General features: G+C 33.5%; 1 protein-coding gene across 1 annotated transcript in view; it reads right to left on the minus strand.

Moving 5' to 3' along the window:
• Window positions 1-2,163: 2,163 nt before the first annotated feature.
• Window positions 2,164-23,736, minus strand: part of LOC106671982 (gamma-1-syntrophin) — a 98,362-nt gene continuing 76,789 nt past the window's right edge. Inside the window, exons 3-12 of the mRNA XM_014403015.2 lie at window positions 18,811-18,957; window positions 18,586-18,745; window positions 16,211-16,336; window positions 10,394-10,432; window positions 9,424-9,561; window positions 5,229-5,413; window positions 5,006-5,164; window positions 4,722-4,946; window positions 4,467-4,667; window positions 2,164-2,862 (exon numbers count right to left, since the gene is read on the minus strand). Of these exons, the coding sequence (XP_014258501.1) occupies window positions 2,755-2,862; window positions 4,467-4,667; window positions 4,722-4,946; window positions 5,006-5,164; window positions 5,229-5,413; window positions 9,424-9,561; window positions 10,394-10,432; window positions 16,211-16,336; window positions 18,586-18,745; window positions 18,811-18,957 (1,488 nt within the window). The 3' untranslated portion in view covers window positions 2,164-2,754. The remainder of the gene's footprint in view (window positions 2,863-4,466; window positions 4,668-4,721; window positions 4,947-5,005; window positions 5,165-5,228; window positions 5,414-9,423; window positions 9,562-10,393; window positions 10,433-16,210; window positions 16,337-18,585; window positions 18,746-18,810; window positions 18,958-23,736) is intronic.

Genomic DNA, 23,736 nt, shown 5'->3' on the forward strand with positions numbered 1-23,736 from the left:
TAGACTTGAAAGTTACTATCTTGAAGCGTGTAGCTACAATACAGCAAAAATATGTTCATTAACTATATGCAACATAAGTAATTGTTGTTTTGTTTTGAATTTTCAGTATATTATAAAGAATTTAGATGACTGTAAACATGATTATTGTCATTTTAAACAAATTATTTACCATCTCTCAAATTAACCATCAAGCCCAACAACGGCAGCCAAATACACAAAAAAAAATTTCTGACATTAATTAATGTTAGGACAAAAGATTTTCTATTGAATATAATAGTGTATTAAATATGATTTGACAAGAAACAGATTTTATACATAAGTGTTAAATAGGATATGCAAACTTTTATGGTTTTATAAAAGAAATATGACTTGATTTTATTAGCCATGGTTTTAAACAATACAGTAGGTAATAGTAATTTTTTGATTTATTTATATTTTTGAGTTGTTATTTGTACACACGGTTAGTAACAGAAGACTGCATACACCGCTATTTTTTCTTTAAAAAAAAGAAAATAATTATTACTTATTATAAAATTATATATGTTATATATTATATATGTTGAACACTGTATTATTTTTGGATTGAAGAATGGATATTAAAATAGTACAAAAATCAATGATGTAAAATAGACATTTGGTTATGCAAAATAAGTTTGAATGCACCTTTGATTTAATTCCATTTCAACAACAACAGAACTTCCTTATCTTCTTTTATTTTCAAATTTAGTTATAATCTTATAAATATTTTATTATAATGAAGGTGCAGGGTTAAAATTATGCCGTTCACTGTGCAGGGTCATAATCTTGAAAAATCTGTAAATGTAAGTGGAAAAACTGTTTGCAAAAGTTGGACAACACACAATCATCCACAATTATAAAACCAATGACGCTGTGTAAAAAGCCCTATACCAGTAAAGTTAACAGAAATAAGAGGTCAATTTGCAAAATCGTATAAAAACAAGACTTCACCACTACAATATTTTGGAAGTGTAATTTTTAGTGATGAACGAAAATTTAATTTTTTCTGTTCTGATGGGAATGAATGTTAGAGTTGCAGGGCGGGGATAAGCAATGAAATTTAAAAAAATTGAGTATGACGGTAAAACATGCCTGGGGAAGGATAATGGGTAAGTATAGCATCATCAGGAGTTGGTAAATTAAAAATTAATGAGGGGACCATGGCCCAGTATGTTTACCTAAACATTCTTGTAGAAAATTTCTAGTTCCCAGAATCTTGGATTCCTTGTGAACTGTTTTCCCCCAAAATAATGACTGGAAACATCATGCTAAGAAAACGGAGGAGTGGTTATTTTGCAACACTACACGGAAACGCATTGAAAGTCTCTGGGAAGAAATGAAGAGAAGATTGAAAATCAGGTCATAAAAAGTAAACGTCACCTGATAATCAGACAAAGAAGAATGAGAAAATCTTTGTTCTGAAGTAACCAAAAAATATGGAACTGTATTGAACAATTTACTTCATGAAGTGCTCAATAATAAAGGAGGCCTCACTGATTATTAATTTCACATGTCAATTAATTTTGTAGCAAGTTTTGTATTATATGCACACTTTTTTGTTGAGTTTCGTTAATAACTGTAACTTTCATGTTATTATTCCGGCGTTAGAAACCAATAAAAAAGTTTATATAAACATTATTTTCCCCTGCACTTTTTTTTTACCTTCGTCTTAAACTGTACTGAAACTGTATGCAGACTTTTCTTAATAACCGTCTTGTTATATATTTCCAAAATTAGTATCATTTTGTAACTGACCGAAAAGTAGAAAACTGTATGACTAAACGATTTCAAAGACAGACCAACAAAAGTCTAAAATGGCACACCCAGTCAATTTGTTACAGCATGTAAATGTAATTATCTATTAGCAGAGTACAATTAAAAATATAAAACTTTTATATGTATGTAATAGATTAATATCTGTTATTGACTGTATTATGTAAGACTTAATCACAATGTTTTCACCTAGATGTATTAATTTATGTACAAATATATTATTTATATAACGAAATATAAATATTATACATAAAATCTCATTAATGCAATGACATATTTACAAAATTACATTATATATACATAAAACAATAAATCGATTGGATCAGATCATAAATAAACATTTATAAATATATTCAAATATTATTACACATTTATATATTTCCAGATAAAATGGTAACCACAATTTATTTTATTTCTTATTTTTTAATTTAGACGAATATCCCATAAACAGTATAAGGAACATAGTGATTAAGTTATTACATCTTGAAAAGTAGAATTATCTCATGAAACATCAAGCAAGAGAAAAATAGAATATTTGAATTTACAACATAACAAAATATGCACCAATTATTTTCAGTACTCAATTTTCCGTATTTACAAAGTTTTCATATTATTTACAGATCTATAATCTTTTCTTGATATATACAAATCCAAAGAGAAAAAAAGTAATCGATTTGAAGAAAACATGCAGAGAGGACCATGCATAGTTTACTTACGTATCATTTAGAAATCTAACCAGATCTAATGAGATATATTCAACCATAAATGTTTATTTTTGCCCTATGAAGAATTTATCTACTTGTAACATGCTCATAACGCAGTGCCGACATTTTTGCCCCCCCCCCATTTTCCAAAGAGATTAGTTATTTGTGCTTATACTAACTTATTTGCTATTTTTATTTTATTGTTATTATCTTAAACCTTAATCTAGAATTGTAAAAGTTTACGCCATCTAAATGTTACTTAAGGAGTTCTTGAACTTAAAAATGCTGGGTCGACCGAAGCAACCTTTGCAGTTAGGAAAGCGTGCATGCAGAAGAGAAGTGCCTGAAGATTGGAGCATTCCAATTCCTAAAACAACAAACAATTTTCAAACTAATTATTAGAAATAATTAATTCATTTAGATGTAATTTATTTTTAATTAAACATACAATTCTTATAACAAATGAGTTGAAAGTGACTTTTATTCATTTGCTACTGATAAATTAATAAGAAAAAAGCTACGAGAAAAAAGTTGATTATTTTAACACTCGCACCGTCGTCGTGGGTCTTTCAAGACCTAGGGAATTTTTTTCACTTGTCATTTTTCATTTATTATTTTTTATGTACCCTCTAATTTTCCTCTATTAATGTGTGGTGATTAGTGACCGTTAATTGATAATTATTCAGAAATCGTGAGATGCGGTCTGGTGTGATGTAGGTTTCAGAAAAACATTTTCTTTAGTGCCCACTCTCAACACGACACGCAAGAATGGCACAATTACACAGAAGACAAACACTTTGAGCCCTGACGATGATCTCAATAAAGATCGAAACGTTGGCACGATAAAGAAAATGTTTTTCTGAAACCTACATCACATTTTCTGATTTCTGAATAATTTCCTCTATTTAGTCTTTCCTGAACATAAAGTAATTTTCCTTGGAAATGTTGAACAAAAATGTTATTGCTCATTTTGTAGGTAAAAATATGTCTGGGTCTATCTAGACCCATGTTCGAGTTCCACGTCATAATTTTTGTTTCCAGTAAAAAATTTGCAAATATATTTATTTAGAAATCGATTAACGGTCACTAATCACCACACATTTTTGCAAGTATAGTTGTTAATGTAAGACACACTAAAAAACCTAAGGTAATGAATTATAGCAACGCGTACTTCTTAGATGGGTCGAGTCAATTGCAGTGAAGGAACTAAGAAAGGCCAAAAGGCTGAAGTGCTTAGGAAACAAAGACCCCACTTCCAGGACACCTTTTATCTATCTCATCATTATCATTACCAGATGAGGTAATTGCAAATAATTTGTATGTGCTCAACATTTAGTGGCGACCAACAAACTGAATGTATAAACTGTGCAGGAAATTCGTAATATTGTAAGGTAATCATGTAAAATAATGTTTTTGAAAAATTTCCGACCTCCACAAGAAAATAATAAAGTAAAATTAGAAAGTAAACTTTTAGCAGACAAAGGAAAATTTTTGTTTATAAGTCACTTACCACTAAATAAGTAAACATTGTAAAACTATTAAACCACCTTTAAACCACCTTAAACCACCAACCAGTCTTTTTTACAGATGGCAGTGCGAGTGTTAAAACACTAATGTGGACAGTAATTATGTTTATTTTTTCTAAATAATTTGAAAATTTGTTTAAGCTTTAACCAATAGAGTTATTTTTATTTATTTATTTTTTAATACATAGTTGATAATCTTTGGTCTCATATTTCATTACAAAGACGTGTGTTGTACTCTTTCTGAAGTATTCTGTTGAAAAATGTGATATTGAAAGCACTTTCTTAGAAGAAGTCACCAATTAAATAAACTAAGCACACGAATTGTTACAAAACTTTATATGAAAAAACAATGGCCAATACAGATAATATAACAATAATATGTATTTGTTTCATTTAATTATACTGTAGTTTGTTTGTGTGGCGATTCATTCTTAATAGTTGTCACCTTGGTTTCAATTCCTTTAGTTTCAGCATCCTGAAAGTGCAATTTTAGCTTGCTCTTTCCATCGTCGGATGATCCTCTGAGCTGAGAAAATTTGTATTGCCATGTGAACGTTCTTGCCGTATCATTGACGGTGAACCCCATGTTCCAGTCTAGGGTGAGGCTGCAAGGCTTCCCCCCAGTTGAGACATTAAAACTTTTGTTCTGTAAATAGCGTAATTAGTCATTTATCAAATTTTACCCAATCACCACCTTTACCCCAATTTTGATAACTGCTGAACAAACAGAACTGTGCCATGAGCTTTCTATCCTGAGGAGCTCTTGCCGCGTTTCCACAGAAAAGTATCTCGACTCTTGACCCGAAGTTTGGATCAAGAAGCAATGTTGCCTTTCGTCGACATTCTCCGAGTCTTTTATTACTCGCAGCATTGACTGATAAACCTTGAATACGAGACTGCACTCTGCCCAATCACCAACGTTCAGCTACTCAAAACAAAAACCATTTTTCACACAGATAAATGACAAGAACAATTAAAACTTACAGGCGGAGAATCAAAAAGCATCACATCGGTCCCTTTCAATGTAAGAAATCTGGGCCTATAATTTTGCCAAGGTTGATTGTTGTTCAACACCCCTTCATTTACCCAGCCCATATACTCGATCCGTTCAGCGGCAGGAAAGTTTCTATTGTACAGTTTCATCTGGAAAAAGAAATTTAATTAAGACAATGTTAAAACTGAAGTAGACCTTTTAAAGATAATTTACCTGAAGATGCGTTAATCCCATGATATTGTCTGTAATGTATTTGAGCCATTGAGAAAGTATAGCAGCTTCATCACAGTGTACCACGCCGGTACTCGCTCCATTGAGTCCTCGCACTTCGAATGCATTTGGCCTTAGCTTGTCTGTCCCAAAAATATACCTTGTCACATATGCCATCATTAATGGAACTGTAACAATTGCAATTTTGTTATTTATTTAATGAAATAAAAAAATGAAATAAATGACAGTCTATCCGGGACAATGTTGATATTTTAATACAGTTTAATTTCGTTAATGAGCATGAGTGACAATAGGTAAACAATAAAACATTTTAAAATGCAAACAATGAGTACCAAAGAAGATCGGAATAGAAGATATCGAGTTGATGTAATCAAACAACGCATTCTTTTTTTCCAAGCTTTTCGAAGATATTAGTCCAATACCAGGGACTAATTTATTAAATATTAAAATTAATGTTGATTTAAAAAACAGACACAGAAAAGGGTTTGTTTAAGTGTAAGAAATTTATGAAAGGAAATGTTAAGGTCATAATTCAAACATAAAAGGACAAAATGATAACATTAATAGAATAAAAATTAATAGGAAATTGTAACAAAAGATCGTATACCAAGTTTACAAAATTACAATAACTAATTGATAGACAGAATGATTTACTCGGAAGTGATACATAACAATTCGTCTCAAAATTATAAAAACCTTATCTCCAAGAAATGTACAGGCCCCCTAATTTCCATAAAGTTAATGCCATATTGAAGGCAACTAGATATCTTCTTTTTATAATTTATCAAAATAGGTAAATGAAATTTTCAACATTTTGATTCGCTAAATCATTCTTACAAAATGAACAACTCATGAGAATTTCGCGAAAATTTATACCTCACACAATAGACGATAACGCTGTACTTATTTCTTTTGATGTGAAGCCCTTATTCACCTTGACTCGTTTAAATTTTTATATAATTTCTATAAGGTAGCTTGAAATATCAATTATTTACCCCAATATATAAACTACTTATAACTTTTCTTTGACTATTGATTTACTGATTTATATAAGCTCAACTTAGCACATATATGTACATACACCCATGTACAGAGTTGAACTGATAACTTATCGCAATCCACAGACATAGCCACATTTGCAATTTTCAATCAATTTCAGGCAGGCCTCGAGAATCACCAATCTCGGAGAACAGCAAGGTCATTTCAGCCCCCAATGCATTCAGTTTCTATATCCAAACTCATTCGAACTCTCACTAACTTTTAAATGCTTCATACCTATTTACATACCAGTGACTCAGTTAGTATGGTGATACTTGAAATTCCTCCATAACCCTTAAAAAATGTAATAAAGAGTCACTGGAGTGTTCAATATTCCACCATCGGTCAACATGCACTACACATTCACGCTGATAAATACATTCAGTTTCAATACAGACAAAATATAGCAAAAATACATGATATCTAGCAATGCTATAAAGAATAATATAGCCTTGTCCCTCCAAAAGTCGAAACAGGAGCCCAAAATTTATTAGCGTCGGAAAGGTTGCTAAGCCTACTCTTGCTAACCCTATTTCTACAAATTGTGGTGTGCTACAAATTCATATTAAGCTTTTCTCTGGAATTGAAGAGTGGATCCCATTCCGGGATGTGTTTAAAAAGCCGTCATTCACAGTAATGTCTGATTAACCGATGTTGAAAAGCTGTATTACCTCCGTAATTCCTTGTCATCTCAAGCGGCTCATATTGTAGAATCAAAACTCACATCCGATAACTATTCGATAGCTTGGACGTTATTGGAAGAGCGTTACGAAAATGAAAAAAAATCATTCTTATAAACATGTTACAGCATTATTCAATACCGATAAGTTAGATCAGGAATCTAATGAGGGCCTCAGAAATATATATTACAAATTTCAAAAGCATCTTCAAGCCTTAACAGCAACAGCCTACGTATATACGGGACATTCTTCTAGTTCATCTGATATCATCCAAATTTGATTTCCAAACATACAAAGAATGGCAAACTGCTTCCACCTCAAATAAGTTAAGCACTATGGGGGATGTGTAATATTTAGTGACTGTTAATTAATAATTAATTAGAGATCGTAAGTTGCGGTCTGGTGTAAAGTACGTTTAGAAACAATGGTTCGACACTGTTGTAATAACTGATACTTTACATCCATAAATACTTTTTACGAACAAGCTATCCATATAGCAACCTAGGCGCGACACTTGCAGACATAATTATGCACATCTATTAAACACATTTATTCCACAGCTTCCTTTCGCATTACCCTTCCTCACTAAATACGTAGATGTTATATTGACAGCAGTTCCCACAGATCAAATCAAACTACATCAGATATATTTAACAGTTTTCACCCACGGTTACAATTTACACATGAAATCGAAAACAACAAAAAAATTCCATTTTTTATATCCTCGTGATAAAACAACCAGATGGCCCATTAATCACACATTGCTATCAAAAACAAAGAAACGCAGTTCCCTACCTCTACTTTATTTCACACCATCTCCTTCGTACAATAATAAACCAGGCCAGAGGCTACTTCACAGAATTATTACCCTGAGCCATGAATTTTTCACCCACAATGGAGGATATTAAGGAATTTTTACACAAAAGATTCCACTGCGTCGAAGTGATCGCAGATAATAAATCTTCCTCAAATAGTTTGTCAATTAAACCAAATTATAATAACCAACGCTTTGTCATCTAACTCAAACTCAAGTGAGATAAATTATGCCATCAAAACCTTCACATTTTCAATTGTCCGCTACATCAAGGGATGAGCATTCTGGACTTACACTAAAATTAAGGAAACGATGTTTGCTTTAATTGCTTGAAGCCTGGCTACACCATGAAAGCAAGCAAATTCGCCGTAAGTTTGCGAACACATCATACTTACGTCCACCGAGATCAACTTAGCCATAAATCTCATGAGCCTCATCCATTAAAAGAAAAAACAGCGCAAAATCAATTCACACACCATCAGTTACGCGCATAACAAAGAGTTCTTATTCAAATAAAAACTCTAATTATTCTATCATACTCTCAACCGAAATAGTTGATGCCAGGACTCCTGAAGATTATTATATTTTATGTAGTCACTCATAAAGTCTTATTAGATTCAGGTTCTCAAATCAATCCAATGTTCTTGTTCACTCGGCCTGAAAATTAACTGATATCAAAATATCCGGAATAGCCTCATCATGTGCATCAACCACCATAAGATCCCGTGCAAGTGTTTTTAAAGCTTAAATTATATTTATCAACTTACACAAACTCATTGATTACAAACACCCATGTTGGTCAATAGCAAATCAATCCAAATACCCATAATATAAGGATATAAGTTCACCCGAATTGGTCCGATTGTTGTGCAGCGGACGAACGTTTCAATACGATATTCAAAACCAATTCGTTTGATGGATCTAGCAGCGTCGGCGATCGATTTTTAATCATCTCCGCTTTCAATGATTAAAGTTTGGTGGCTAGCGCAACTTGAGTGACTTCTGCGGACACTGAAAAGCTCAATGGCTTCGATTGAGGTAAAAGCAAACAATAACTTGTCTTAATAGCCAGTACCGTGAGTTTCTGCAGCAGTTAATTCTGCCATCTAAAAAAGAAACATACAGGCTTCAGGTGCAGAGAAATCATAGTCGATGCCATCAGTCTCTGCGGCAATTCCGTATTGAGAAAACATGATGGCCCCTCGTCACTATGTATCAAACATTGGCCCAACACAGAGGGGCCACTGTGTACATGGGGGATGGCCTGTAGTGGCCCATATTGGCACAGGTTCGAAACAATATCGATATGATACAGGAAAAGTAAGCAATTATCGACCATTGAGGCATGCTGGCTGATGTATTGACCCAGTGTCTGGAGCCAAGCCAAGGCCAGTGGTGCCCAGCTTGGTCCCCAATGCATTGGCCTCTCATGGCTCATAGTGTAAAGGGGTCCATCATGTCAGCGGCAAATGCCAGGTGCAGGCAAAAGTCTGAGATCGTATCCTCCTGACGTATACATCACAAAGCGTCGGCTGAAAAGTTTACGTTAAAACAATGGCCATGCGACCCGTCACGGACCTGTTGTATGATTGTGTCTGTGATCTTCAGAACAATCCGAAACTTTAAATTATAAGGAATTCAGTACCTGTTATGATGTCAACCCATCTCGTGTTGGTAGTCATCTTCCTGGAGTCCAAGGAGTTGTTTGCACTTCCGTTGCATTTCCAGCCTTCTGCGTCATCGAGCAAGCTGCCGTTGTCAAGCTCCCTTTCCTCTTTTTCGACTGTTAAGGAAAAAGAAAACAGTACAATATTAGATTTGGAGTAAATTGTCAGGAAGATATGAGGTTGTGCTTGGGCAGTATTGTGCTATTAAAAATCATTCAAGGAACGTCCAAAACAATGGGTCGGAATTTATTGGCAGGTTTTAACAAACAGGAAGATCTACACGTAAAGGATACAAAAGTACAAGAAGAAAACCTTTAAACATTATGATTATTTACGCTCATTTATATAAAATACCTTTAGCATAGTTAGCAAAAATATTAAAATCAACTGTGGTTTACTTTGTTATTATTTTCTTAACATCTATGTAAATGATCAGTAATAGATATAATGAAAAATAAAATATTAATATTAATTAATTGAGATACACTATTTTAATAAGATAATATTATACCAAATAAGTAAAACGAAAACAGCAATACTCCTAGCAATATCGTATTATTAAAAACGATGTTTTATTGCTTACTTAACTTATATAAAAAATTAATTATTTAATCAGTGTTAGTAAAAATATGAAGATTGTGTTAGGTTATTTTGTTTCTACTGTCAGATAGAATATCCGCCAAGAAAATATTAAAGGGATTTTAAAAGTAAAAAACTTAATACGATACATTGTTTTAGTTTCTTTACAAATTATGTAATTACTAGAAAATAACACGTAAAAGGTGAAATATAATATGAAAAAGAAATTCTTAAAGTACAATATAATTTAAAAACTAATACACTACCAAATCAACATTATATTCATACAGCATGCTTTGTTCACACTTATATTGAAATTAATGCAACCATTAAAAAGAAAAAAATAATCGGTTTGTCATTGATACTAACGTTCCTCTCTTTCCGCAAGTTCTTCATCCTCTTTGATTGCTTATACCAAAATGATCATCATTATTCAAGAAATTTCGGTTTTTTTAATATAGAGGGAGGTAAATATAACAACGAGTACAGGCCGAGTTTAGCATTGGTCAGCTTATTCCGTTATGCTTTATTTCAAGACGGTTTCAGCATGGTCGTAATCATGTTTGTAGAAAAGGTCTATTGCTTTCAGAGCTTGAGAAAAAAAAAACTTTTTTCATGTCCATGTCTGTTATTCTTCCCTGTTATTTGATTTTATACAATAAATAATTTTATCTTAACTTTGGTAAATTATTTATGTTAATATAAATGTTTTATTATTTAATAAAATTATAGAACAAAAGGAAATTTTTGGTCTAAGACCAGGTGTGAAAGTGTTCTTTAATAGCTGGCGAGAATTGGATTACACGGTCCAGTATCTCTAAAAGGTGGAGAGAAAAAAGTAGAAGAGAGTAAAAATTTAGTGCTAAAAGGGTTGTAAAGGTGTGTAAAACATGTCGCGCACACGGGACTTAATTTATGGATACTCCAAAGAAACTGAAATTGAAATTAATTCCATCTTAAACACATGTACTTGGAATATTATTATAATTTGTCTTTTTTAATTCATAAAACGAAATATTATTTATGTTTATTGCTGTTTGAACGATTAACACGTAACGTATAATGTTATATGTATAACCACACATAATACAGCGTATGTATCGTACGACGTAATACGTCAGGAGCTTCTACAATGCAACAAAAAAGTTCTCAACCCAGTTCTATGATTTTCGTTTACAACGACAAAGTAGTATTAAGTAAATATGTTCACATTTGTTGAATTTGTCATTTGAGTCTCTTGTAGGAGAAGTTGCCCAGTGGCAACACTCCTTCACACTGAAATCGGTTCAATCTTCGCTTCAATCGTCTTGGAGGATTTTCAGTTAGGGTTGGAAGTGATGAATATCGTACTAATAGATTATTGTGTGTTCAGTAATTGATGAAGTTTTTTATAGCGGGTTTTGATGAGTTCATGTACAAACGGGATGTGTAGGTCGTTATGTATAGTGTAATTTGAAACGTAAAACGGAGCATTTATGATTTGACGGAGAATTTTAGATTGGATTGATTGGGGATGTTGGGAATTGTAATTCTTGGTTGAGCCCCACTCATCACAAAAGTTCGCCCATAGAGGTCTAATCATTGCCTTGTAAATTAAAAGTTTGTTTTCAATGTCTAATTTTAATGGTGGGTCAAGTAGTCTTTTTAATAATTAATAACGTCGGTTTTTTTGCTGCCTTTTCAGTCTTGTATGGGAATTAGAAGTCAGTCGTTTATCAATGAAAAGTCAAAGATAACGCACAAAGTGGTAGGCAATGGCATACTCACTGCAGAACAGATATTTTGACATAATATGACATTTATCTGTACGCTTTTCGTCAGTTTATCTACATTCCCCACTTTGTGATCCATACTGCTAATTGAATCAGGTATTGTAAGTGTTGAGTATTAATTGAGGGGTCCGAATTACGTGTAAGATTCATCAAAGTATCATCAACGAATGTATGAGCTGAAATGTTAACATGTGTAGGGATATCTGCAGTGTATATTGAAAATAGAAATGGGCCAAGTATGCTTCCCCGAGGAACACCCACCCTAATGCGTTCATAAGTTGAGAATTCATTTCCCTGACGGATTCGGCAATATCAGTCCGTTTTTACTAAGTTAACGTTGGGTTTTACGACCTCGATATTGTACTTTTTTTCGTATTGTGTGTGTTTAGTGTAGATAATTTGTTTTTTCTGCTTTGGTGGTTCGCTATGATTATTGTTCCTTTTATATGTGTTCTGAGTAATTTTCATAGTTTTTTGTAAATAAATTTTGCCCATTAAACAACAAACCTAGATTTTCGCATTATTACTAACCTGAGATGAGTTGAAAATTGAAGAAAGCTTAACAAAATCTATTCAAAGTTTAAAGAATATTTAGAAAACTAAACGGTGAAAAAATTCCTTCACCCATTCTGATTTGACTTTCGAGAGATCTTAAATACCGGAAAGAATAGCTTTCGAATTTCTCAATATCAAAGGTAAAAATCAATTCTGCCAGGTAAAAATCTGTGGAAACTGTGGCGATCGTAATCATATGTCACAAGAATGCAACAATAGGAATAGAAATGATTAACAATAATAATGGTTAATACAATAGTAATTCAATAATAGAATTACTGTGAGTAGGAACTATCTTTTTAAAAAAGGATAGAATGCAACAATACTAGGAAGTGTGTAAACTGTGGAGGTCCTCTCCTGCAGTTGATAGATTTTCTGTATTTATTTGAGAAAAAATATTGAAAAAAATTCGACTAAATAAAAAAACATCATAAAAAACTGCTGAACTAATGTTTCAAAATCTTTCCCATAACGTACGCAGACAACTCTCAAATGCGGAAGAGGCCTCTTCCAATTCTTTATGTACCAATGATGTAGCTACTCACAACAGCCACACTCCGAATAGCCGTTTCTCTACTTTTGTAGAAATGTGCCAATAATCTCAGCAAAAAAAATTAATAAAACTGAAAATTCGCTAAATCGACAAGAATAATATCTCATAAAAAGAACTTTGATAGCCCAGAAACCTTTACTCCCAAACAAACGCTTCCCCAGCAACTAATTTGCATAAACCATCAACTCTATCTCTATACTAAATGACACATTCCAAAACCATGACTTTAAAAATCCTATATCTCAAAGTTCTGTATTTAGAGATTGTGGAGGTTGTGACTGATCGAATTTGACTAATGATCACGAACTAATCATAATTCTCCTACGAATCGGAAATCAAGGCAAAAACAACCCAAAGTAGAGAGCAGAAGAAATCTTGGTCGATATATATGGCATAGTTTTTACAATTCAATCAACTGTAACAAATTAAACTAATTTTAAATACTTTACCAATGTTTTTGCTACAATGGAAAGATGATGGTGCCACTTGTCACAGGGATGAAATCCAATACTTATTAAACTTTACAAATTTTGTGTCTGCAGGAAACCCATATGAAAATATCACAAAATTTTTAGTTCAGACATTACAGTTTTTAGATGGCAGACTTGCTTGCGGTGGTGTGTACATTCCAAGTAAAACCAATATCCCCCTTTACTACCATAGTTCTTGACCAATCATAGTAATTAGGATCTTATATACTTTCCAATGTACAATAAGCTCATTATATATGCCACCCGATCTGCAATTGAATTAGAAGCACTTAAAGATATGTATAATCAGCTTCCTCAACCTGTAATGATACTAGGTGATTTCAACGGTTACAACGTTGAAAGCTACAACGCCGGGTCCGTATTAATAATCATGAACAAATAATTGAATTTTTTATCAACCAATGCAACTTAAAGGTACTTAATAACAGTTACCCTACTCATTTCTGTTCAAGTCGCGAAAACTTTCAAACATTGATTAAGATATATTTCACCACATCGATTTAGACAGCGTACACTTGACGATAACCATGGTAGTGGCTATGTATACTAACCCAATAAATGTAAGTTAGAAAACGATGAAAAGCACCTTTATAAAAATTTAGTAGATCTGTCAAAATTAAATGTAGAAAAGACCGTGTTAGCACAAAATTTGTATTATATTTCTGCAATTGCTAGTCTAGAGCCCTTATTTCAGGATATCAAATATTAATCCATACATTTATTGATCCACTCGATTCTCTCAATCAGCCATTTTCAATACAGGATATGTGCATGCATTAAGAAGTAGAAAAGATTCATCTCCTAGTCCCGATCAAACTTCCTTTACTTTCATTAAGAATTTTAGTTGCAATGACAAATTAACAATTCTTAATATTTAATTCCATTCTTAATATTATCAACAAAATTTACAATGACGGGAAATTTCCAAAGTCCTGGTCGAATGCAATTGGTATACCGCTTCTAAAAAGAAATTAGAAAAGACGGGCTTAGAAAGGGCAGTTCCACAACAGACATTGGCCTGGAAAAGAAAATATTGAATGCTTTCAAAAAAGGAGGCAGAGTTTTAGCAGTAATCCTCATCTTGTTCTTGAAAACCCTTTTGAGCGCGTTTGGAGACATTTGATATTAAAGTCCATAATCGAAATGGGATTAATTGCCAAATCTGATATTTCGGAAAACAATTTTTATATGATAGACGTTTTAGAGTAAGATGTGGTAATATAAAGTCAGATGAAGAATGGGGACCCTCAGGGCTGTGTGCTGAGGCAAAATTTTCTGCCGAACGGATTGTTTCCAAAATAAAAATGACTAACCGGAGGGTAGCATCGGCCTGGGTGCTCTTCGTTTGGGGAGATCTTGGGCTAGATTAGGAGCGCTCCTACGAGATCCTTGGGCCATAATAAGTACCCAGATCGGGGAAGGGCGATATGGTGGCAGTGCATGCACATCCTTCTGAACAAGCTGAATAAGTAAGGATACAATAATCGGAAAAAAATGTGACCCGGGGTGTGCTACCATCAGGCTACGTTTTCGTCCGGTCGGTAGGTTTCCTTGCATCCATCCCTCGTCATCCACGTACTATTTAACCTACGCTCTATTAAGCAGAAAATAACCCACATAATGGTTGATAGCCTTAATAATGATAATAATAAAATAAATAATATCGGTGATCCTACAATCTCTTTGTCAGTTCCTTCATCGAGCCTTCGAGAAATTTATCCCCTATAGCAAATTGAAACTTTAAATATGAATGCTTATATTGAAGCACATGGTTTCAAACAATATGAACTTACGAAATGAATTAACGAAAAACGAGATGAAACAAGATCCTTTCATTTCAAACAAAAATATAATCCGGTTATCCAATAAGGGACAATCAATGCAACTAATTTTTTGAACCCAATTAACCCTAATCCTGTAAATATCCTGAAAAGGACTTGATTAACACGTTACTATAATTGACACATGGCCCTAGAATTAAAGTACAATTAAATACGTACAATTTTTAAGTTTGCACTTTCCTCGGTCAAATAAGAAGAAAAGCGAAAACTGGCGTTACAAGCGTTGTAAAGTAGTATAGCAATGGGGTAGGCCCAAAACTAATTTTTTTTAGGACAATGCTATTTCATTAAAGTGTAATTGAAGTATAATTCAAAATTTAAATACTGTATTTCTGTTGGTATTTTGTATTTTTGGCAATGCTATTACATGAAAGTGTAATTGAAGTATGATTCCAAATTTAAAATCTATATTTCTATTGGTCTTTTGCATTTTTTACTTTTTCCTGTTTTTCTTTGTAGACATAATAGATTGGGAAAGTAATTTGTTATAAGATGGCCACATTGTATGTCGGTGGCTGATTAAAAGAAACCTAGAGTCCCAACAGGGCGTTGCTTAATAGAACACCTTACCGTAGTACCACTGTTTTTCGTAATAAATTTCAAAATTATCATCGCCATCATCGCTTCGGCAATCTTCTTCAGCGAGTGTGGAGTCTGAATAAACACTGTAATCACAGTCGATATTGATCAGATCTTCGTAGCTGATCTGATCGACGCTGCTGAAATTATCATCAGTCTGGATGTCGTCGTCTCCTGCAGAACGAGAAAATCTTTTTACCGGCGAGGGAGTGTTTGAAAATGTTTGTCGTATCATCAGGGACGGTGAAAGGTTTCGTATTCCTGTCGGTTAAGATTAAAGGTTTTAAACAGTTTTTTTAGCACACTTGTGGCCCTCAAAAATCAACAATGTAGTAATGGCACGGTAAGTAAATTAATTCTGTGTTATGAAATCGTATGTTACGAAGAATACTTACTAGCTTTTTGAAGAAACGGAGTTGCTGCTCTGTAATGCTTGACAGTGAGCATGACGATGTCGCCCGCATTTCTCAAAATGTTCACCGCCTCGTCGTGCTGGCAGTGGGTTATCAGTTCTCCGTTCACTGTAATTTCAAAATAAATTTTTTCGGACAAGGGCAAAAAGAATTTCGACAGACAGGGGAAGAGAAAAATGGGATTGTACGAGCGTGAGAGGTGATAAGGAAGGGAAATTTAATTGGAATCAGAACTGGGAAAGTTGTCAAGTGGAGGAAATGTTGAAGGAGAAGAATGTTTTTATATTCTCCGTTGGCTTTATGCAAAGTTCCCTTGTTGTTAATGTTAATAATGCCTTCTTTTATGAATAAGCTATCCATCTGGGCTAAATGTGATTATCGTACTACAAATTACCGAATGTATGTAACATGGATACCGTACAAAAAGGTTTTCAATAAATTAACAAACTTATTATTCCAAATAATCATTTAGGTGAACACGTGTAATTAGTTTGTACATAATTGTGCACCTAATTGATAACTTGTTGACCTAAGGATAGGACCTTAGAGTTACAATTGTTTCATCAACCTGGTCCATGTATTCTTGTTATCGCTGATTGTTTGACCCAGGCCGTCATCAATGACTGAATGTCACGCTTTACATACAGTGAAAACAGACTGGTCACGATGATCGGATACAGTGTAATATATTGTTGGTCGGAAATCATATTTTGCAACAAATACACCAACATAAAATGAACAAAGAAAAAATATCCGAGTCACTCTTTCTCTCTGTACTGGATTGTTTTGTTTGAATGTTAATTAGTTTGTATGAAAATAAAGCATGATGAGTTGGAAAAAAAAGGTAAGGCAAGGCGCTGAATTTTTTCTTATTTGACATTAGGTTTGAAACATGAACGATATGCAAGATATTTTCAATATTCCTTCAGTATTGCTGTTGTTTTAACATACAGGGTGAATTGCTACTCGTGCTACAAACTTCTCCAGTAGATTCTTCACCCTAAAATGAACAAAAAAGTTCATATTGTCCATGGTCCGATTCTCAACCATTTCAGAGTAATTTCGCTTTTTATCGATTTTGAAAGATATCACGTCCTGGCGTCGGAAAATCGTGATATCTTTTAATCTAAACATTTCTCTGAAAATCTAATAGCACCGTTGAAATTCCCGTTAATTTTTCAATAAGAAGATGACGGTGGCAAAATGTTTGGGCTAATTTTTTGTGTTTTATTTCAGCCAGAACTACAAAAAGAGTGGAAAATTGTGTAAATCGGAAAGTGTATAAAGTAATCCAGAGTTTCTAATTTTAGTCTCAGAAGGCAGCAAATTTGAGGAAAACTACCTGATTTAATAACGCTTCCAACGCACTCGTCATTTTCTTATTTAGTGGTTGTGAGACCAAGATGTTGATGACAAAAAGAGAAAAAATGGTGGTTCAAGGATTGCTAATGTTTGAGAGTGACTTGCTACTCGTGCTACAAACTTCACCAGTAGATTCTTGACCCTAAAATGAACAAAAAAGTTCATATTGACCATGGTCCGATTCTCAACCATTTCAGAGTAATTTCGCTTTTTATCGATTTTGAAAGATATCACGTCCTGGCGTCGGAAAATCGTGATATCTTTTAATCTAAACATTTCTCTTAAAATCTATAAGCACCGTTGAAATCCCCGTTAATTTTTCAATAAGAAGATGAAGGTGGCAAAACGTTTGGGTCTTTCTTCCTTGACCTTCTAGCTGTTTGTAAACTTCTTAAGCATTACATACTAAATGGGCATTAAATTAAATTAAAAAATTTCAATGGAATTATGATTTTGATTCTCTCTAAAAATTAACGGGGATTTCAACGGTGCTTATAGATTTTAAGAGAAATGTTTAGATTAAAAGATATCACGATTTTCCGACGCCAGGACGTGATATCTTTCAAAATCGATAAAAAGCGAAATTACTCTGAAATGGTTGAGAATCGGACCATGGTCAATATGAACTTTTTTGTTCATTTTAGGGTGAAGAATCTACTGGAGAAGTTTGTAGCACGAGTAGCAATTCACCCTGTATAGTGTACTACATGAGTTTTTAGGACATGACTGTAGTACGAGTAATCAGCATCATTGCTCTACAAAAATAACATATTTGCAAAATTGTACCACACGCTGCAGAATAACGATGCACTCAATAAGTTGACCACCTTCGCATTTGAGAGAACTTAACGTTTTCATTTATTAAGATTTTTGTAAGAACATTGGTTTGGATAGAAATTGGTTTTTCTATGTAAGAATTTCTGTGTGAAAATATTTAACAATTTCACATCAACCGAAAATGTAGCGATTACAATTGAGTTAAGTCGGTTGCAAACCTTTTATAATAGCATCACCGACGAAAAGTTGACCAGTCTGGTCAGCCGCTTGGTCCTTGAATATCCTAGAAACTAAAATTGGCAATTTATGCTCAGAACCTCCTTTGATGCTGAGCCCGAGTCCTCCTACTTTTTGCCTTGTTATTCCGACTATTCTCACCTGGAAAAAACATAAAATATAGTTTGAAACAACTAGGAGTTATGTACATATTTGTATTGTTTTACCCGTGAATCTGATGGTGAAGGCTTATTGTTTTGATTAGGAGGTGTCACCTCTTCCTTCTGCAGCTTGAGCAACTCCATGGACAGCTGGAGTCGCATAGGCGTCGGTCTCGTCTTGCCATCGCTGACTTTGACCATACCGCTGCGGACCTTAGTAAAACATAAAAAAGAAAAAATATATCCAAAGGGTGAAAACGTTCTAACCTGTAAATAGGGTACGAGGTGAGGGTTAAGTATTAAAAGGGTTGCAACTCCCCCGTTCCTGAGACAGCTCTTCTTTCCTCTGGGGTATACGGACTCGCTTTATCGTAAAAGAGGGCCATTGACGTCAATTTTTAAAGAAACCGCTGTATTTACTGTTTTTTGTAGAAAACTCCGTAATGGAAAGTCTAGAATATATTAACCACAACTTTTAAATGAAATATATCTTTAGAATGTAGTTTAGATCTAAACTAATTATAATTTATTTTATTGGCGTAAAAATAAAAATTGCTGTGCGGGAATAATGTTTTCTTTGTCTTGAATTAATCATCGCTTCATAATGTTAATTACACACACGTTTTATTAACTCCATACCCTGCGATCATTTTCAGATGATCGATTAAATAAATTAATTAATATTACTAGTTTATAATTAATAACTAACTTTTTCATTTCAACGAAGACGTTACATAAAAAGAATAAAGTTAGTGTCACGGGCGGGGTTCGAATCCCGCCCNGTGTCACTAACTTTTTTATTTCAATCAAAACCTTACATGAAAGAATAATTAATTTAAATAAGTAATTTGGTCAATCAGACCACTAAACATAATGAATTTAATTAATATTTTAAATGTGATGATTGAATTCGGACTGGGATATTCCAAAGATTTCTATATTATGTGGGGTATAAATTCAAAGGGGACTGACTACATGATCTCAGAAACACTCATTGCAACATATAAATGCATTCATATATGAGTATATATGCATATTATTATATGTTTATAATATAATGATGTTGCATATGTATACACACATAAATACATATATGTATATATACACATATATACTAACATATATGTATGTATTTATATTTATTGATTGTCCTTAATCAATAATATATTACAAATCACATAATATGAAATTTTGTTTTTTTCATACTTGTTAGTGATAACATGTTAGTGTAAGTGATATTAAAATATTATAGTTGAATTAATTATTAATTTTTAATAAAGTACTAACTAATGAGAAGAAGAATTCAGGGAGAAATCAAATACAATGATATGGTATACAGATGGCGCCCAAACAAATGAAAGAACCCGATCAGGCATAAAATCAATACACCAACCAAATGTTACTTTCTTATTTTTTTTATTTAGGTTTTGCCAGTTATTTCCGCTATCAGTTAATAACATTTAGCCTCAGGGGAAAAATTATGGATTTGGGAAACTGAGCTTTTGCTAACTGTCAATATACAAAACTTAGTTTCTTCTTTTGTTGCAATATAATCCAGGGCTTTTAACAGAACAGCCATTCTATATATTCTGCGAAAATATAGACATCACTGAGGGATGCATAATTTTAGAACAAAATTGTTTAGTAGATTCATCAATGGCACACCCGACTTTACCACCCATTATCGAACCATCCGTAAAAAAAATGGTTATCGGGCACTTCCTCGATAAATGATGAATTTCAATAAATAATGCATGAATAATGCAATCGTAGGGGATATTCAGTGCCATCTTGTAAATAAATTGTATTTGGTGTACTAATACCTTTTTGAGAGCCAAGTTGGTAGACCGGGTGGATCTGATGTTTATGCATTCAAATATAGCGGGTATAACTATCAAAAAGGCACTTACTATTGGAAGGGGTTTCTTTTTCCTCCAGTAACTTTCTGTTTGAACTAACTCCTTCAATGCCAACATTTTTGGCAAAAGAGGACTCTCAGAATCTTGCAAATTTAGTAATTTATTGATGGCTCATGTTTGTAATCTAACTGCTGGAGGAAGCTACCCCGTTTCTGCAGAAAGTACTATCTTATCTGTGCTTAGTAGCACACCCAGAATCCGTCTAATACACTTATTGCTAAAGATGTAATTTTTTTTCAAGTCTGTACCTGAAGCCTGTCTGTAAAAAATCGAACCGAAATCCAAATAATCGATGATATGTAAAAGAGTAAACCCATCGATGGTTCTTCAGCGCGATTTATTTTCACTAAAATATAATATTTCATTCTTTTTTGTTGAGTGACACAATTGTTGCGAGTGAATTCTCAAACCTATGTTTTTTTAGTATTTTATTCCTCATTGTTGTTTTTTTTCGCTTGTTTGAAAACCCAATGAAAATTATTTACATAAAAATATTGATTAACACGTTAAAATGGTTCATGGAAAAAGTTAAAACATTTTATTATTTTGCCTATCAAAAGAAAAGTGTTTAAAACAAATATTATGCAATTTAACAAAAATGAACAATATGTCGAAGACTTATTTTTAACATGGAAGTAATTTATACGAAAAGCTTCAACCTCAAATTAACCATAATTCTTAAGTAATAAGTCTTCCGTACTTAGTTCAATCCTCTAAATCAACGAAGTCTTTGGGTTTATAATCATGAGAACGCTTTCACTTGTGCATTACATAAGCTAATGAAAAAAGGAAATACAATTTGGTTAGATTAATTAAAAATTGTTAGAAAAGAAATATAATCTCACTCATGGGAACGAGGATCATTATAATTAGACTTGCAGTGTACGAGGGAACGAAAAACAAACTGTTCACTTTATATCTCAGCTGCCAATTTTAAATTCACTAATAATGGAATCAATTTTCAGAAATAATCAACAATTATTTAATTTTAAGACAATGCAGTAGAAATAATCCAAAGGTTAAAAGGGGCTCCCCTTACGTTTAAGGAGGTTTCCCGGACATATTTACAAACGGGCTTTTTTTTCAACACTGGGACACCGAGGCACACAGTTACCATCATACTGTCTACGCACTCACTCAATTTTATGAGACAAATCCTCATCGATGACGGAATCATCAAACACAAGATCGGCATTTATCCCATACAAGATGAACGTCATGTTTTCTCATAGATTAGTTTACGAGTCGATATACTCTCGACTACATTAAGACCGCCAACTGAAGCTGGGCTCGGTCGTGTTTTTGATCTACGTGGATTTCAGCCTGCTTTCAAAGTTCAAGATATGCCATTTTTTATTAAGAAGGTTTAGTAAATATTGATAGTGTTATACCTATTTTGCCTATCCTTGGTTCTGCCTGATTAAGTCGAATAGGCTTAAAATTGATTGCGACAGGCGTTCATCCATTTGTGTGATCGATATGGAAAATATCCTTAGTTTGGCAAATATAAATAATTTTCTTGTCTAAGGATAGAAATACATTTTGTCACATCTTTGGGTCCATATATTTACACTAGTTTTTACCCTTCACTTTACTTAGTAAAACGTGGTCCGTTTCCAATTCTCTAAACCCAGTTCAACTAAAGTAAATTCAGCGTAATGTCGCAATAGTTGAAATAAAACAAATAACCAATTTATTAAACAAAACGAAGAGGACACCCAAAACAATAGATCTTTTCAAACGCTCCAGCACGAAAAAAGATTGATTGAAAAGGACATACACTTGATAAAGAATGAAATAAACCAAAAAAGCAAGAAGCTCACTGCCATAATGGTATCACAAAATGGAATGATTTTCTGTTTGATCTGAATGTAACACAAAGGTCTGCCTCTTTCAGCGTCTCGAACAGAAGAGAGCTACTGAGTTCTTCCATTGTCCACGGAGGTACTATATGTAAAGAATATCAGTTTTTATTTATGCATTTATGAGAAAATATTTTTTCCATAATAAACAAGAATTTTTTAAATTATTCTATTTGTACACTATAAATATTAATACATATTACAATTGTAATCACAATCCGTTTTTTCACGTGGCCACAACACTAACACTACTGCCAGCGCTGTATCCGGACGACACATGCCATGAGAAACTAGCCATTGCAGACACTCAGTGTGAGGGATTAAAGAGCAAGGAGGATGTCGGGATGGGGATGTGTAGAAAGGGCTCGATCCTAGGGTTAGGATGAATCGAGAAGTTGACGTGAAACTCTTAGAATCGGGAACGGATCAGTTCGTTGACAAAAGGAGTATTGAGGTCGTTCTGGAGAAAGATTCGAATCGCTGGATGTTGGATGGCTTGTCCTCCACTTTTTGCATCAGTCTTTTATAAGCTCAAGGCGTTCTTGGATACTGGATAAGATTTGAGATAGAGAACAAAATTACAGTATCGTCTACGCAAGCGGTTGGTATTAGGGTGTATAGCATAGGGTGTCAGCATTATAAATGATATAAAGGATGGAAGCAAGAATGCTCCTTGTGGCACGCCGGCATGTATTTGTCTTATTTTGAGAACTCGTTGCCGCACCTAGCTCTGAAGCTGCGGTCGACTACATAGTATTTCAGGATAAGGAAATAAGGGCAGGATCCGCAAATAACAACACTTTTCATGTTTATTGTTAAAACGTAATACATCCTTCTACACGGTTTTGAACACACATCGTGAATCGATAAATGGCAACCAGTGTTGATATTCTGAATGACTACTACAATTGGGTCCTCCAGTTGCGCCATTTCCGTCAAGTTTACACCTTTGATATTTTTATTCTCTTTCTGTGTTGATTTGGTCATTATTGTTATAAGATAATAAGAAATTTTTTTTCCAGTTTATTAACTTTCCAGTTTCCGTTTTAGTGATAAAATTGTTTGCTCTTCATTGAGTTGATTTCGCTAATTTCGGGTAGACAGACATTACAAACATGGAGCTCTATACATAGAAAACATCAACATAAATCTTACAATTGTGCACGGTGTGTATTAAATCATAATTAAACCAGTTATTAAAAAAATTGTCG

Source organism: Cimex lectularius, unplaced genomic scaffold (assembly GCF_000648675.2).
Source record: "Cimex lectularius strain Harlan isolate CLEC.00 unplaced genomic scaffold, Clec_2.1 scaffold32, whole genome shotgun sequence".
Lineage (NCBI taxonomy): Eukaryota > Metazoa > Arthropoda > Insecta > Hemiptera > Cimicidae > Cimex > Cimex lectularius.